Source organism: Dryobates pubescens, chromosome 30 (assembly GCF_014839835.1).
Source record: "Dryobates pubescens isolate bDryPub1 chromosome 30, bDryPub1.pri, whole genome shotgun sequence".
NCBI classification, from domain to species: domain Eukaryota; kingdom Metazoa; phylum Chordata; class Aves; order Piciformes; family Picidae; genus Dryobates; species Dryobates pubescens.
The window spans coordinates 10,181,554-10,198,786 of NC_071641.1; the positions used below are offsets into that span (position 1 = coordinate 10,181,554).

The 17,233-nt window shown below is 58.1% G+C and overlaps 2 protein-coding genes across 4 annotated transcripts in view; both read left to right on the top strand.

Annotated features, from left to right (window-relative positions):
- The window catches only part of LOC128898689 (basic proline-rich protein-like), a 77,284-nt gene extending 63,431 nt beyond the window's left edge, over positions 1-13,853 (top strand). Inside the window, exon 6 of the mRNA XM_054174621.1 lies at positions 13,758-13,853. Coding sequence (XP_054030596.1) covers positions 13,758-13,853 — 96 coding nt within the window. The remainder of the gene's footprint in view (positions 1-13,757) is intronic.
- The window catches only part of SGMS1 (sphingomyelin synthase 1), a 110,170-nt gene that overhangs the window by 45,352 nt on the left and 47,585 nt on the right, over positions 1-17,233 (top strand). For 2 of the 3 annotated variants that reach the window (XM_054174729.1, XM_054174731.1), the window contains exon 3: positions 13,758-14,069. The exons of the other annotated variant lie outside the window; for it this stretch is intronic. The gene's annotated coding sequence lies outside the window, so the exon portion shown is untranslated. The remainder of the gene's footprint in view (positions 1-13,757; positions 14,070-17,233) is intronic. 3 annotated transcript variants of the gene reach the window in all.

Sequence of the window (17,233 nt, forward strand, 5' to 3'; positions counted from 1 at the left end):
TCAGGTAGTTGTAGAGAGCAATGAGGTCACCTCTGATCCTTCTCTTCTCCAGGCTGGCAAAGCCCCTCAGGGTCACCAACCCCAACCACTGACCCTACCCTGCAAGGGTCACCCCTAACCCACAGCCCCAAGCACCACAGCCAAACCACCCTGAAACACCTCCAGGCTTGGGGACTCCACCACCTCCCTGGGCAGCCTCTGCCAGGCTCTGACCACTCTTGCTGGGAAAAGCCTTTGCCTGGTGCCCAGTCTGAGCCTGCCCTGCTGCAGCCTGAGGCCATTGCCTCTTGTTCATCACCTGTGAGAAGAGAGCAGCAGCAACCTCTCCACCACCTCCTCTCAGGGAGCTGCAGAGAGCAGGGAGCTCTCCCCTCAGCCTCCTCTGCTCCACACTAACCATCCCCAGCTCCTTCAGCCTCTCCTCAGCAGATTTCTGCTGCAGGCCCTTCCCAGCTTCCTTGCCCTGCTCTGCCCTGGCTCCAGCACCAAAACTTAAGACAATATTCATCTGGGCACCCTTTAAGCCCAGGTGCAGCAGTGGCCCTGGCTGTTTGGGGACCTGTGCTGAGTGATGAGGCTCACCCCTGTGCAAAGCACAGCCACGGGGCACTGGCAGCACAGCAGCCTGAAGCCCTGGCAGGTAGTTCCCCAGTGGCTCTGCTGTGTTGTCCCCTTTTTGCCTGGCCTGGGGGAAGTGGATCTTTGATTTGCAGTGTGAATCCTCAGAATGGTATTAATGAGTCAGGAGGTGGAGGGGTGGCTGGCTGAGACAGCCTGCTTAACCTCTGGTAATGACTCACAGAGTAGTGGGGGCTGGAAGGGGCCTCTGGAGATCATCCAGCCCAACCCCCCTGCCCTAGGATCTCCCAGGGCAGGGCACACAGAACACATCCAGGTGGGGCTGGAAAGGCTCCAGACAAGGAGACTCCACCACCCCTCTGGGCAGCCTGCTCCAGGGCTCTGCCACCTTCCATGTCAAGAAGTTCCTCCTCATGTTCAGAGGGAGCTTCCTATCTTCCAGTTTATGCCCAGCACCTCTTGTGCTGTCCCTGGGCACCACTGAGCAGAGCCTGGCCCCAGCCTCCTGACAGCCACCCCTGAGAGATCTGTAGGCACTGAGCAGATCCCCCTCAGCCTCCTCCTCTCCAGGCTACCCAGCCCCAGGGCTCAGCCTCCTCCTCTGAGGCTACCCAGCCCCAGGGCTCAGCCTCCTCCTCTCCAGGCTACCCAGCCCCAGGGCTCAGCCTCCTCCTCTCCAGGCTACCCAGCCCCAGGGCTCAGCCTCCTCCTCTGAGGCTACCCAGCCCCAGGGCTCAGCCTCCTCCTCTCCAGGCTACCCAACCCCAGGGCTCAGCCTCCTCCTCTCCAGGCTACCCAGCCCCAGGGCTCAGCCTCCTCCTCTCCAGGCTACCCAGCCCCAGGGCTCAGCCTCCTCCTCTCCAGGCTACCCAGCCCCAGGGCTCAGCCTCCTCCTCTCCAGGCTACCCAACCCCAGGGCTCAGCCTCCTCCTCTCCAGGCTACCCAGCCCCAGGGCTCAGCCTCCTCCTCTCCAGGCTACCCAGCCCCAGGGCTCAGCCTCCTCCTCTCCAGGCTACCCAGCCCCAGGGCTCAGCCTCTCCTCAGCTGAGAGCTGTTCCAGTGCCCTCAGTAGCTCTGGGGCCCTGTGCTGGACTCTCTCCAGCAGTTCTTTGTCCTTCTTGAGCTGGGGAGCACAGAACTGGCCCCAGGACCTTCAGTTACAGAGGGGAAAAAGTGAGCTGGAGGCAGTGAGTAATGGGTGACTGCTTTGTGTTTCATCCTCAGAGCCTTTGGGGAGGGGATGTGAGGGTCTGGGTCTGGGAGGAGATGCTCATTGCATGAACAGAAGGTGCATGCCCTGTGTTTGGGGTCACTAACCAACCCCCCCAGGTGCTGGAGAGACACTGCAAAACAAGGGCTTGGAGCTGTCTCTGCTCTGTGTTCTGTGTGCCAGCAAAGCCTCAGGACGCAGAGGCTTGGCTCAGTTTCTCTCTGACAGGAAGAAGCTCCCTCCACACCCAGGAGCCCTGCTGGTGACCTCCAGCAGGAAGCACCAGCTCCTCTTAACTCCTGCTTTGCTTTTTGAATCATAGAACCACAGTATCAATAGTGTTGGAAAAGACCTCAGGGATCATCAAGTCCAACCTAATCCCTAACACCTCCTGACAACTAAACCATGGCTCCAAGTGCCACATCCAATCCAGGGATGGGGACTCCACCACCTCCCTGGGCAGCACATCCCAAGGGCCAATCTCTCTTGCTGTGAAGAACTTTTTCACTCACCTCCAGCCTAAACCTCCCCTGGCACAGCTTGAGACTGTGTCCTTCTGGTGTTGGGTGCCTGGGAGAAGAGACCAACCCCCAGCTGGCTACAACCTCCTTTTTGGCTGCTTTATTTGCTTCAAGATGCTGATTTATCTTCTGCTGGGCAGTGTTGGCTCCTTGGGGTCTTGCAGTGCACTGGGAAACTGCTTTGAAGAGCAGGAGACAGCATCAGCAGAGCATGGAGGGGGCTGGAGGCTGCAGCACTGCTGCTGAAGATGAAGGCAGTGGGAGGAAATGGCCAGGTCCCTCCTGTCTCTGTCCCTCCTTGGTGTGGAGGTCAGTGCTGGTGCAATCTCAGACCTCACTGTTGTAAGCCAGGGTGTGCTGGGCAGGCCTCCAGGGAGCTGGCACCAGGAGCTGATGGAATGTGCATTCCCAGAACCCCAGCATGGTGCAGGCTGGAAGGGACCTCTGGGGATCATCCAGACACAGCATCACAGAATGCCCTGGCTTGGAAGGGAGCTCCAGAGCTCAGCCAGGCCAGCCCCCTGCACGCAGCAGGGACATCCTCCACTGGATCAGGCTGCCCAGAGCCCTGGCCAGCCTCCCCTGGAATAGCTCCAGGCATGGAGCCTCAACCACCTCCCTGGGCAACCTGCTGCAGTGTTCCAGCAGCCTCCTGGGGCACAACTTGTTCCTCACATCCAATCTCAATCTGCTCTGCTGTCAGTTCAAACCATTGCCCCTGCTCCTGTCCCTGCAGGCCTTTGGGAGCAGTCTCTCTGCAGCCTTCTTGTAGCCTCTTTTAGGTACTTGGAGGCTGCTGTGAGGTCTCCCTGGAGCCTTCTCTTCTGCAGGCTGAACAGCCCCAACTCCCTCAGCCTGGCCTCAGAGCAGAGGTGCTGCAGGCCCCTGATCATTTTCATGGCCTCCTCTGGATCCTCTCCATCAGCTCCAGGTCCTCATGCTGAGGGCTCCACAGCTGGACACAGCTCTGCAGAGCAGGGCAGAGGGGCAGGATCCCTCTCTCCAGCTCTGGCCACACTACTTTGGATGCAGCCCAGGCTGCCCTTGGCCTTCTGGGCTGCAAGCTCACACTGCCTGCTCCTGTCCATCAGCACCTCAAGTCCTTCTCTGCAGGGCTGCTTTCTATCACCTCCTCCCCCAGCCTGGACTGACAGTGAGGATAGTTCTGGCCCAAGTGCAGAAAACCCCTGCTTAAGCAGGGCACCCACAGCAGCTTGCTCAGCATCACAGTGGCCAGGGGAGCTTGGGGCTTGGAAGCTCTTCAGAGGAGACTCCACAACCTCTCTGGGAAGCCTGCTCCAGGCCTCCAGCAGAGAATGTTTTGCTCCTGTTGAGATGGAACTTTGGTCTGAACTCCTTTTTTCTCTGAAAGGGGAAGCCTTTGCCTGGAGCACTCTGCCTGAGCATGGCTATTTGGGCTGCATTTCCCCATCAGGAGGGAGGGAGCTGCTCAGGCCAGCCATGCTTAGCCCAAGCACGGGACTGTTGCTGAGAGGGTGTGGATTGCTCCTTGGGGACTGCAGCAGCTAGCACCCATCATGAGGGGCTGTGTTTCTGGGTAAGGTCAAATTGATCCCTCAGAAGCCTTACAGAAGGCAGAGTTCAGTTGGCCTTTGTCTTCAGGAGGTGACTTCTGCTGTCTCATGAGGAGTGCCCTGGCCCAAAGTAGCCATGAGTGTCATCTACAGAACCAGGGATCCATTGCCTCTGGACAGCTTGGGACGGGTTGGGTTGGAAGGGACCTCAAAGCTCATCCAGTTCCTACCCCCTGCCATGGGCAGGGACACCTCCCCCCAGCCCAGCTTGCTCAAGGCCTCATCCAGCCTGGCCCTGAACATCTCCAGGCTTAGAGGCAACACAGCTTCTCTGGGCAACCTGTGCCAGTGTCTCCCCACCCCCATGGGGAAGAATTTCTGCCTAATGTGCAATCTAAATCCAGCTGCTTCCAGCTCATAGCCATTGTCCCTTGGCCTGGCACTCCCAGCCCTTGGCAGAAGTCCCTCCCCAGCTCTCCTGGAGACTCTTCAGGTACTGCAAGGCCACCAGGAGGTCTGCCTGGAGCCTTCTCCCCTGCAGGCTGCCCAAGGCCAACTCTCCCAGCCTGGCCTCCCAGCAGAGGGCTTCCAGCCCTGCCAGCACTGCTGTGGCCTCCTCTGGCCCTGCTGCAGCAGCTCCCTGGCTGGGCTGTGCTGAGGGCTCCAGAGCTGCCCCAGCACTGCTTGGGGGTCTGAGCAGAGGGGCAGAATAGAATCCCAGCAGTGTTCAAGCAAGATGTGGGGCACATGCCCAAGGAATAAACTCATGGCTTGAAGAGTCAGTGGTGCTCTGTGTCCCCTGGCAGCATTTGCTGGGGCAATCTGTTACCAGAGAGCTTGGCTTGACATGTTTTGGTGCAGATGCAATGTTCTGAGGAGATGACTTCTTTAGCCCAGAGGGTTTTGCCATGCCATGGAGGGGAAAAAAAGAACAAACTCAAGTGGCTGAGTGCCCAGGAGTGGCACTGCCTGACCTTGGGAGCGCTGCAGCTGGGCACAGGGTGCAGTCACCTGTGAACACCACCCTGCCACCTGGGAAGTGCCCTTCTAGGTGAGGGCACTGACTTTGGCAAGGCTGTTTGGGCTTCCTGGTGGAAGGTTACAAATGTGACCACAGTGGTGTTAAACTCTGCTGTGGCTGAGCTTCTCCTGCGTGGCACGGCACTGCAGTGCCACAGTGTGCCCCCTGGGTTTAACTCTGCTCTCTGGAGAAGGGAAGGCTCACAGGGGACCTGATCGATGTCTGCAAAGGCTGAGAGCCCTGGGGCTGCTGAGGCTGGAGAAGTGAAGGCAGAGAGGGGATCTGAGCAGTGTCTATCAATAGCTGAGGGCTGGGGGTCAGGAGGATGGAGCCAGGCTCTTGGCAATGACAGCCTGTGAGGGGTAACGTGGCAATGCCAGCGCCGAGCAGCGTGAGCAATCTGGCAGTGCAGGCCTAGAGCCTGCCATGGTGCTAGGCCATGCTCAGCACAAGTGCAGAGCCAGCTAGCAGTGTAGCAAAGAGTGCTGTGCCTGCAGCATGCAACTAAAGCAAGGCACTGGTGGCTATAAACACAGCAAGTTACCTTGGGACAAGAGGACATGCACCAGCACCAACAACCTCGCCTGTCAGCAGTTGGAGCAATGGTCTGTAACAGTGTGATGTGTGGTCACTCACAGGGAGCCAGTCAGGCCATGCCCACGAGGCTCTCTGAGTTTATGCAAGTTGTAGCAGTTCCCTTGCTAAGCACTTCTTCTTCTGCCTGTCCTCTGTCTCCTTCCATGCTTTACTCTGCTGTGCCATGCTCTCACCACAGGCCTGCAATGCTGGAACAATAAAGGATCAATACCGATCATATTGGTCAGCCCCAGTGATTCCAATCACCTCTGTTGCTACATCTGGCTGAAGGGTAATGCAGATAAACTCAGTCACAGGATATTCCATCTCAGGGTGAGGAGAAAGTTGTTTGGTGTGAGGCTGCTGGAGGCCTGGAGCAGGCTGCCCAGAGAGGTTGTGGAGTCTCCTGGGGTGGAGAGCTTCCAACCCCCCCTGGATGTGCTCCTGTGTGACCTGCCCTAAGTGGTCCTGCTCTGGCAGGGGGTTGGACTGGAGGAGTACTGCAGGTCTCTTCCAAGCCCTAATGTTCTGTGACTCCAGGATCCTCTCAGCCCTGGAGAGGGGCTGGAGGTTAGACCCCGCAGAGCGAGCCCAGCTCCTGCCTGCATGGAGGACACCTGGCTGTTTCTCCACTGACATAAGGGGCCAGAAAGGTGTTCAAGCAGGAGCAGGGGAAGGATGGACACTCCCTGGGAGCCCAGGAGCAACATGTTGAGCAAGATGACCTTGAGAACTGTAGAGCTTTAAGCTGCTTTCATGGCTTGAGCAGCAGGAGTGGAGTGGGGGCTCACTGCAGGGGCAGCAGAAGGTCTTGTGTCTGGAGAGCAGCCAGGCAGAGAGGGACCTGGGGGTGCTGGTCGATGGTAGGCTGAACATGAGCCTGCAGTGTGCCCAGGCAGCCAAGAGGGCCAATGGCATCCTGGCCTGCATCAGGAAGAGTGTGGCCAGCAGGAGCAGGGAGGGCATTGTGCCCCTGTACACTGCACTGGTTAGGCCACACCTTGAGTCCTGTGTCCAGTTCTGGGCCCCTCAGTTTAGGAAGGAGGTTGAGCTGCTGGAAGGTGTCCAGAGAAGGGCAACAAAGTTGGTGAGGGGTTTGGAACACAGCCCTGTGAGGAGAGGCTGAGGGAGCTGGGTTGCTTAGCCTGGAGAGGAGGAGACTCAGGGGTGACCTTATTGCTCTCTACAACTACCTGAAGGGAGGTTGTAGCCAGGCAGAGGTTGGTCTCTTCTCCCAGGCAGCCAGCACCAGAACAAGAGGACACAGTCTCAGGCTGTGCCAGGGGAGGTTTAGGCTGGAGGTTAGGAAGAAGTTCTATACAGAGAGAGTGATTGCCCATTGGAATGGGCTGCCTGGGGAGGTGGTGGAGTCACCATCACTGGAGGTGTTCAGGAGGAGACTTGATGGGGTGCTTGGTGCCATGGGTCAGTTGTTTAGGTGGTGTTGGATTGGTTGATGGGTTGGACACGATGATCTTGGAGGTCTCTTCCAACCTGGTTTATTCTAAATTCTAAATTCCAGTGGGCCTTGGGGATAGGTGGAGATGTGTTCCAGCTTTCACACAATCATAGAAGCTCAGAACTGTCAGGGCTGGAAGGGACCTCAAGGACCATCCAGTGCCAACCCCCTGCCATGGGCAGGGACACCTCACACTGCAGCAGGTTGCTCACAGCCACCTCCAGCCTGGCTGCAAACACCTCCAGGCAGGAGGCTTCCACCACCTCCCTGGGCAACCTGGGCCAGGCTCTCACCACCCTCCTGGGGAACAACTTCTTCCTCACAGCCAATCTCAAGCTCCCCACTTCTCCTTTTGCTCCATCCCCCCAGTCCTATCCCTCCCTCACCCCCTCCAAAGTCCCTCCCCAGTCCCATGGAGCACAGAGGGTGGTTGTGTCAGCCCTCTTGCGACAGGCTGGAGTCCCATGACTGTGCCATGGGGTCAGATGCAGAGAGGCAGTGAACTGGGAGCTGCCCAGGAAGGAGCAGGTCAGGCAGCCAGAGCAGCAGGAGGTTGCAAAACTGGGCTGGAGGTCACAGTCTAACCACGTGTCCAAGTGCAACACAACTCAGTCCTTCATGGCCCTCTGAGGCAGCAGCAGAGCAGGCTGGCAGCTGGCTTGCCAGCAGTCCCTGCTCTGTTGGCAGCTTTGTGTGAGCCTCCTCCTTGCAGGGGATCCCAAAGGCACCTTCCTCTCTGCACACCTGCTGCAGCCAGCCTGAGCTGAGAGTGGGAGGAAGGGCTTTTGTCTGAGCAGCTCCATGCAATTTCCTAGCAGGCTGGGCTTCTTGTGGGACTGGAGGAGTGTGGCTTCCTCTGGCCAGGCTCTGTGAGTCACACAGTAGTGACACAGCATTCCTGCTCTCTGGAAACCTGACTGCTGCAGCTCAGGAGTGCTGCACAACAACCCCTGGGGTTGGAGACTTCACCTGGAAGTTCTGCAGAACCTCTCCTGTGGGGCCAGGCTGGGAGAGCTGGGGCTGTGCAGCCTGGAGAGGAGAAGGCTCCAGGCAGACCTCAGAGCAGCCTTGCAGGACCTGAAGGGCTCCAGGAGAGCTGGGGAGGGACTGTGGACAAGGGCTGGGAGTGCCAGGCCCAGGGACAATGGCTTTGAGCTGGGAGAGGAGAGATTGAGAGTGGAGAGGAGGAAGAAATAGTTGAGAGTGAGGGTGGGGAGAGCCTGGCAGAGGCTGCCCAGGGAGGCTGTGGCTGCCTCCTGCCTGGAGGTGTTGCAGGCCAGGCTGGATGAGGCCCTGAGCAGCCTGGGCTGGTGGGAGGTGTCCCTGCCCGTGGCAGGGGCTTGGAGCTGGCTGAGCCTTGAGGTCCTTTCCAACCTAAACCATTCTATGAATCTATGAAATTACTTTAGTAAACACTCCTAGATTTTAACTCAACCCTTAGTGTTTCTGGGGTGCATCAGAACCCCACTGAAGGAAATTTGATGAGGTTTTTTTCACTTTCAAAAGCAGCTGTGTGCACTTGACAGCCTTGCATGGAAGAAGTTGCAAAGGATATTAATGCTGTCAGTTGAGAGTGATACTGGCAAAGGGCAGGGCTGGGCAGGCCACCAGCTGAGTGCCAGAGCTCCCCATGGAGCCCTCTGCTGCCCACGGGGAAGAGAAAGGGCAGAAGGGAGAGAGACTGATGGGGGGGAGAGAAACTACCCCAGCTGGGCTGGAGAGAAGAACAATGCCAGGGGACAGAGACACAGAGACACAAAGCAGCATGGAACCAAGCCCTGATGGCACTGAGGGCACCACTGGCACCACTGCTGCTGGGGGCAGGCACTGGGCAAGGCCCAGCCTGGGCTCAGCAGCAGAAGGGAACCAGGTTCAGGAGCTGGGCTCTGGAGCTGGATTCAGGGATGGGGATGGAAGGCAGCAGGGACAGAGTGCTGCTGGTGCTTGGCCCTGGGCAGCCCTCAGCTGGCTCCTGAAGAGGCTCTCCGTGGGCTGCAAGCCCTTGGGGGGCACTTGAGGGTCCCCTGTGCTGTCTGCTCCTCCCCACAGCTGCCACCTCTGCCCTCCTGCCCCCAGGCTGGGGCCCAAGCTGTGGCAGAGCCCTTGGTGTGCAGCCCAGCCCCTGGCAGTGACTGTGCCAGCAGCTTGTGCCTGCCAGCAGCAGCCCCTGGCTGTGCCAAGCTGCCCTGAGCTGCAGAGAGTGCCTGAGGGAGCAGAGCCTGGGCTGGGAGTCCCAGCCCTGAGCAGAGGCAGCTCTGCCCTGGCTCTCAGCAGCCCCTGGCTGTGCCAAGCTGCCCTGAGCTGCAGAGAGTGCCTGAGGGAGCAGAGCCTGGGCTGGGAGTCCCAGCCCTGAGCAGAGGCAGCTCTGCCCTGGTTCTCAGCAGATGTTCAGACAGTTTGAGTCTGGTAAGGCAAGGAAGAGTTGTCCCCAGCAAGGCTTTCAGGGGTGGGGGGGATGCTCTCTTGCTGTCCCTGTGGTGCTGGTATTTCCAACAAACACCAGCTCTGGAGCTCAGCAGCAGCTCCTGCTCTTACATGACAGCAGTGTCTCATGTTCCCAGCAAAGAATCACAGAATTGTCAGGGCTGGAAGGGACCTCAAGGCTCAGCCAGTTCCAACCCCCCTGCCCTGGGCAGGGACACCTCACACTCCAGCAGGCTGCTCACAGCCACCTCCAGCCTGGCCTTAGAAGCCTCCAGGGATGAGGCTTGCACCAGGCAGGAAGCCAGCAGGGGCTCACTCAGGCATGTTGGGTGGTCCTGGCCATCCTCACAGCGCAGCCAGGTGCAGGAGGGTGGAGATGGAAGCGGAGCAGCAGCCACCAAGCTGAGAGCATCACTCCCAGATGTTCAGTCCTATAGAAAGAAAATGATGTCAGCAGTGCAGGCTGTCCTCTCTTTTTAGCCCTGAGGCTAAATCTGTCCTGGCTGAACGGTGTAGGAGGACAAAAAGCCATCTTTCTGCACCTGCTTTGGAGCAGTTCATCCAGTGTGGCTCCTCTCGTTTGCTCAGGGCTTTGCAGGGGCTTGAGTTGGATCTGTCAGGGCACATGCAAGATGCAAATGCAGGATGGTTGAACTGGTTGGGAAGCTGTTCCCCAGGTTTGCTGTAGTTACCTGTGAGACTTGCCAGACTCTCCTGTCTTCTGCCCCCTGGCCCCACCTCACTGGTGGGAACAGAGAGCTGCTTCCTCAGGTGCCTTGAGGGCCAGGGGAGGTTTAGGCTGGATGTTAGGAGGAAGTTTTACACAGAGAGAGTGATTGCCCATGGGAATGTGCTGCCCAGGGAGGTGGTAGAGTCCCCATCACTGGAGGTGTTCAGGAGGAGACTTGATGGGGTGCTTGGTGCCATGGTTTGGTTGTTTAGGTGGTGTTGGATGATAGGTTGGACAGGATGGTCTTGGAGGTCTCTTCCAACCTGGTCTGGTCTATTCTATTTCTATTCTATTCTATTCTATTCTATTCTATTCTATTCTATTCTATTCTATTCTATTCTATTCTATTCTATTCTATTCTATTCTATTCTATTCATTGAGCTCCTACAGGCAGAAAACTGCACACCTGCAGCCCCCAAAAGAGAGGATTTCTCAAGGAAGAATGCATTTGTTGCCAGAAGGGATGGAGTTGGCCTTTGGCTTCACCAGGTGACTTCTGCTGTCCCATGAGGAGTGTACTGGCCCAAAGTAGATGTGAGTGTCATCTACAGAGCTAGGACTTTGTCGCCTCTAAAGTTGAGTCTAAACAATCAGAGCACAGGTTGGGTTGGAAAGGACCTTAAAGATCATCCAGTTCCAACCCTTCTGCCATGGACAGGGACACCTCCCACCAGCCCAGATTGCTCTGGGCTCCATCCAACCTGGCCTTCAACACTTTCAGGCTTGGAGGCCCCACAGCTTCTCTGGGCAACCAATTCCAGTGCCTCACCACCCCCATGGGGAAGAATTTCTGCCTAACGTCTGATCTCAATCAAGCTGCTTCCAATTTGAAGCCATTCCTCCTTGTCCTGGCATTCACAGCCCTTGGCAAAAGTCCCTCCCCAGCTCTCCTGGAGCCCTTCAGGTACTGGAGGGCTGCTCTGAGGTCTCCCTGGAGCCTTCTCCCCTGCAGGCTGCCCAAGGCCAACTCTCCCAGCCTGGCCTCCCAGCAGAGGGCTTCCAGCCCTGCCAGCACTGCTGTGGCCTCCTCTGGCCCTGCTCCAGCAGCTCCCTGGCTGGGCTGTGCTGAGGGCTCCAGAGCTGCCCCAGCACTGCTTGGGGGTCTGAGCAGAGCCCAGCAGAGGGGCAGAATCCCCTCCTGCCCCTGCTGCCCACACTGCTGGGGCTGAGCCCAGGCCAGGCTGGGGCTGGGCTGGCAGCGCTGGGTGCCAGCTCCTGGCCAGCTCTGCACCCCAAGGCCTTCTCCTCAGGGCTGCTCTCCAGCACTTCAGCCCCAGCCTGGACTGACAGCAGAGGTTGCCCTGACTCAGTTGCTGTCTGTGGACTGGAAGCCAGCAATGTCATAGCCCTTTGCCTTCACTCCTGGACTGTATCAGCAGTGACTTGCCTGGAGTCCTTGCTGTGGTGTAGGCTGCTGGCCAACACTCTGCCAGCCCTTGCTCATCCCAGCAGCCTTTCCAACATGTGGCTTCAGTCTGCCTTCTGTTGTGGTTTTGTCCTCAATGACATGGAACTCCCCAGTGGCCCCAGGCGAGCGGCCAGGCGTCCTCCGCTCCCTCTCCCTGCTCACCAGGGCTGCTTCCTGCCTTCCCTTCCTGCTTGCCTCTGCCACCTCCTGCAATTGTGTGCAGCTTCCTCGGTCCCTGTGTGCTTCCAGTCCCTGCTGTGCCTTTGGGGATAAAGGCTGGGTGTGTGCCCTCAGGGACCAGTGATGCTGCTGACGGCAGCAGCGGGATGTGGCCTAAACCACCTTTGCCAGGCTGGGGAATTTGCTTTCTTTAAGTGGACTTGGAGGTGCTGGGGGAGGAGAAGCTCAGCAGGAGCCAGCAGGGAGCACCTGCAGCCCAGAGAGCCAAGCAGAGCCTGGGCTGCAGCAAGAGAAGTGTGGCCAGCAGGGCCAGGGAGGGGATTTTGCCCCTCTGCTCCACTCTGCTGAGACCACAGCTGGAGCTCTGGGGCCAGGTCTGGAGCCCCCAGCACAGGAAGGCTCTGGAGGGGCTGGAAGGGGTCCAGAGAAGGGCCAGGAGGAGGAGCAGAGGGCTGGAGCTGCTCTGCTCTGCAGACAGCCTGAGAGAGTTGGGCTTGTGCAGGCTGGAGAGGAGAAGGCTCCCAGGAGAGCTTCTGGTGGCCTGCCAGGAGCTGCAGGGGGCTGCAAGCAAGCTGGGGAGGGACTTGGGAGGGGGTGAGGGAGGGATAGGACTGGGGGGGATGGAGCAAAAGGAGAAGTGGGGAGCTTGAGATTGGCTGTGAGGAAGAAGTTGTTGGCCAGGAGGGTGGTGAGAGCCTGGCCCAGGTTGCCCAGGGAGGTGGTGGAAGCCTCATGCCTGGAGGTGTTTGCAGCCAGGCTGGAGGTGGCTGTGAGCAAGCTGCTGCAGTGTGAGGTGTCCCTGCCCATGGCAGGGGGTTGGCACTGCCTGAGCCTTGAGGTCCCTTCCAGCCCTGGCAGTTCTGTGATTCTATGATTCCACCTCCCACCAGCACAGGCTGCTCAGGGCCTCATCCAGCCTGGCCTCCAACACCTCCAGGCAGGAGGCAGCCACAGCCTCCCTGGGCAGCCTGTGCCAGGCTCTCCCCACCCTCACTGCCAACAATTTCTTCCTCCTCTCCACTCTCAATCTCTCCTCTCCCAGCTAAAAGCCATTGTCCCTGGGCCTGGCACTCCCAGCCCTTGTCCAAAGTCCCTCCTCAGCTCTCCTGGAGCCCTTCAGGTCCTGCAAGGCTGCTCTGAGGTCTGCCTGGAGCCTTCTCCTCTCCAGGCTGCACAGCCCCAACTCTCCCAGCCTGGCCCCACAGGGGAGCTTCTGCAGCCTCTGAAAACTGCAGGTTTCCTCAGCCCTGAGTATTAAAATAGTAACTGGGAAACCAATTGAAGACAGATGCTGGAGATGCACAATTCTGTGATTCTAAGTGGTGTGGAGCTGGGTTTGTTTGGGGGTGTAACTTAACATCTGCTATGTCTGTCTGTTGGAAAAGGAATCCATCCTCCCATCACTGCCTCTTTCAGGTTCACATGGTCATCCTGAGGGGCTTGGGGGAAAGGCTGAGAGCCTGCAGGAGAGCAGCCCCAGAGGGCAGCTGAGCAATGCTCAGCAAGAGCTAAAGGAGCTGTGGGGGGCAAGAGGCTGGGGCCAGGCTCTGCTGAGTGGTGCCCAGGGCCAGGCCAAGGGGCACAGAGTGGCAGGCAGGAGGTTGGATGTGAGCAGGAGGAGAAAGTTGTTTGGTGTGAGGCTGCTGGAGGCCTGGAGCAGGCTGCCCAGAGAGGTTGTGGAGTCTCCTGGGGTGGAGAGCTTCCAACCCCCCCTGGGCACTGTGCTGCTGGGCAAGCTGCTGGGGGTGCCCTGCTGGAGCAGGGGCTGGGGCTGGGGGATGCCCTGAGGTCCTTTCCAGCCCCACCGTGCTGGGCTCATGCTGCTCTCCCCTGAATCCACACGGGTTCGTTCCCCCCCGCGGCTGCCGTTATTGGCTGTTACAGGACGAGCTGCCGCCCTCCGGCCTGCCTGGCAGCCCCGGGCCTCCTCCTCCTCTTCCTCCTCCTCCTCCTCCTCCTCCTCCTGGGTCACCTCCTCTCCCCCGCTGCTGACGCACTGCACGGGGCGAGACGGTGTGGCCGGGGAGGGAGGGGGGAGGGACGGCGGCAGCGGCAGAGGCTGTGCCGGGTGGCCGCGGTGCCCCCCGCTCACCTCCCGTCCCTTCCTTCCCAGGCGCTGCGCAGCGGGGGCCGGCGAGCGGAGGGCAGCGGAGCGCAGGCGGAGCCCGGGCCGGCCGCCGCCGCGGGGCGGTTGAACGGCAACTTTTGATTTGAAGGAAGAAGTTGAGCTCCCGCAGGAGACCGCGGCGGAGATCCTCGGCGCCGGGAGCCGCTGTGCCAAAGTGGCGGAGGAGGGAGCGCGGAGCGCTGGGGCTCGCAGGGGCCTGGCTGCCGGCCCCTCGCCCCCTGCCCGGAGCTGAGCGGCTGCTGCCGGCTGGCAGGAGGAGAACTTGGCTGCTGGGACCTGCTGCCTGCTTTGCCCTGAGTGAGTAGCTGCCGCCCAGCTCTTCGCTTTTCCGAGGCCGCTGGGCTGCTGAGCGCCGGCCCGGGGCTGGGTTTGGAAAGGAGCAGTGGGACTTGGGCACAATCAGAGCTCAAAGGTGGCTTCAAGAGAGTTTCTTTCCTATTTGTTGCTTTAGTTTGGTTTGGCTTGATTTGTTGTTCTTCTGTTCTGCTTTGGTTTGCTTTGCTTTGGTTTTGTTCTGTTTTGGTTTAGTTTGGGTTTGGTTTGGTTTTAGATTTGGTTTAGGTTTGGTTTAGTTTTAGTCTGGTTTTGTTTTGGTTCTGATTTGGTTTGGTTTAGTTTGGGTTTGGTTTTAGATTTGGTTTAGGTTTGGTTTGGTTTTAGATTTGGTTTAGGTTTGGTTTGGTTTTAGTCTGGTTTTGTTTTGGTTCTGATTTGGTTTGGTTTGGTTTTACATTTGGTTTGGGTTTGGTTTGGTTTTAGTCTGGTTTTGTTTTGGTTCTGGTTTGGTTTGGTTTAGTTTGGGTTTGGTTTTGGATTTGGTTTAGGTTTGGTTTGGTTTGAGTCTGGTTTTGGTTTGGTTCTGATTTGGGTTTGGTTTAGTTTGGGTTTGGTTTGGTTTTATTCTGGTTGTGTTTTGGTTCTATTTTGGTTTGTTTTGGTTCTGTTTTGGTTTGGTTTGATTCTGGTTTTGTTGTGTTTTAGTTTGAGTTGATTTTGGTTTGGTTTTATTCTGTTTTGGTTTGGTTTGTTCCAGTTAGGTTTGGTTTCCCCCAGTAAAAGGCAGCCAGGCTGCCAGGAACTGGTGCAGCAGTTACCCAACCCCTGTCTGCTGTGCCCAGGCTCTGGCATGCTCTCCCAGATAGGTTCTTGTCTTGCCATGGCCAGGCCCTGAGGCAGCTTGGAGTCTCTCCCTGGTCTCAGGGTTGGAAGGGTTTGTTTCCAGCACACACTGGTACAAGGTAATCAGAGTTCATGTTTCCTGGCAGCACCACTAGCTCGGCACAAAGAGTCAGGGACAAGCTGCTGGCCCTTTTGCCATCCTGGGGCACCTCTCCTCACCCCTGATTGCTGCCAAGCATCCCCTGGGCACAGCTGCAGTCGGTACCTCTATGAAACAAGAGCAGGAGCGTGCTGCAGGCTGGACGTGAGCTTTGGGAGGAGCTGCACGTAGGAGGAGGCAGCACCATGCAACAGGCTGCCTTGCTCCACCTGTGTCACAGTGTCACACCCCACCCAGAAAGGGGAATGCTTGGGTTGCAGGGGAGGGTGGGGTGTGTGGAGCAGCACAGTGAGTCACAGAGAGGGCACAGAAAGCCTCTCAGCAGCCTTCAGAAAGAGGAGCCTCACTTCATCCATCAGCTGTGTCTTGGGTCTGTCACTCCATGGTGCCTGGTTCTGTGTGCTTGTGGCATTGCCACCTTCTCCTCCTAAACCTCTTTGGCGCTGCCTGCGTTCACCTGGGAGCTTTCCAGTCGGGTTTGGAGTCACTGAAAAGTTCTGTACTTGAGTTTGGGGGAAGAAACTGAAACCAAAACCCTGCAGCAGCTCCTCCCTCTCTCTCTGTTTAGACGCACTGCCACCAAGGTGGTTCTGTGAGACCCCACCTCCGGTCCTGCCTCCAGTTGGGCTGGTGGGAGGTGTTGCAGGGGAGGAACTGGCTGCTCTCCGAGGTCCCTTCCAACCTGAGCCGTTCTGTGGTTGTATCTGTGCATAGTTCCCCGTTCAGCAGAACCCCAGGTGTGGGGCTGCAGTCTGTCTGTGTACCTCTGAGCCCGACACATGCATGTAGAGATGGGTGTTTGGTTTGGTTTTAAAGCAGGCTTAGAGGGGCATTAATTCTCCTAGCCTGGCAAATAATCCCAGGCCAGCTTTGTTGGTGAGCTGCTTTGGTTATGCAAAGCAGGAAAGCAGACCATAACAAAGCACAGCCTTATCAGCTCACAGCACCCAGATCAATCATTAACAGGGTCCCAGGGCCTGGACAAGCTCCTCAAGAGGTTTCTCACCCTGAAACACCCTTCCTCCAGCAGCTGAGAAGGGAGGTTCCTTGCAGGTGGTGTGTGTGCAGCTGTGGTGCTTACTGTCCTGGGTAATAAAGAGGGAGAGGGTCTCCTTTTCATGTGTTCTGAGCTTCACAGACTGCACTGGGCTGGAAGGGACCCTAAAGGGCATCTTGTGCAAGCCCCTGCAGGCAGCAGGGACAGCTCCAGCCAGAGCAGGCTGCCCAGGGACACAGCCAGGCTGAGCTTCAATGGCTCCAGGCATGGAGCCTCCAGCACCTCCCTGGGCAGCCTGTGCCAGTGTCTCCCCAGCCTCCCTGTGCAGAGCTTCCTCCTGATGGCCAACCTGGCTCTGCCCTGCTCCACTTCCAAACCATTGCCCCTGGTCCCATTCCCACAGCCCCTCCTGAACAGTCCCTCCCCAGCCTGCCTGGGGCTGCCCTGCAGATACTGAACTGCAGCTCTGAGGTCTCCTGGAGCCTTCTCTTCTCCAGGCTGAGCACCCCCAGCTCCCTCAGCCTGTGCCCATAGCAGAGCTGCTTCAACCCTCTGAGCATCTTGGTGGCCTCCTCTGGAGCCTCTCCAGCAGCTCCAGGTCCTTCCTGTGCTGAGGGCCCCATACCTGGCCCCAGCCCTGCAGGTGAGGTCTCCCCAGAGCAGGGCAGAGGGGCAGGATCCCTCTCTCCAGCTCTGGCCACACTGCTTTGGATGCAGCCCAGGCTGCCCTTGGCCTTCTGTGCTGCCAGTGCCCATTGCTGGCTCCTGCCCAGCTTCTCCCCCCCAGCACCCCCAAGGCCTTCTCTGCAGGGCTGCTCTCAATCTCATCCCCCCCAGCCTGGACTGATTCTGAGGGTAGCCCAGAGCTAGGTGCAGGACCTTGCCCTTGGCCTTCTTGAACCTCCTGAGGCTCTCCTCAGGCAGCCTGGCCAGGTCCCTCTGGATGCCATCCTGAGAGAATAGTTCAAACTAAGGCAGAAGACAAGATAGCATGCTTGGTGGGGTCAGCTGCTGCTTTGCTGTGGTGCTAGAGAAACTGCAGCTGGATAATGCTCTGATTTCACCTGAGCAAGGATCTTGTGCTGTGTTTTGGCTTGAAGGAGGGGTGGGGGGGGATCAGGGTTTCAGCTCTTCACTGAAACAACCCAAAGAGCTCTGAAGAAAGTGGCAGCTGAGTCCTGTGCT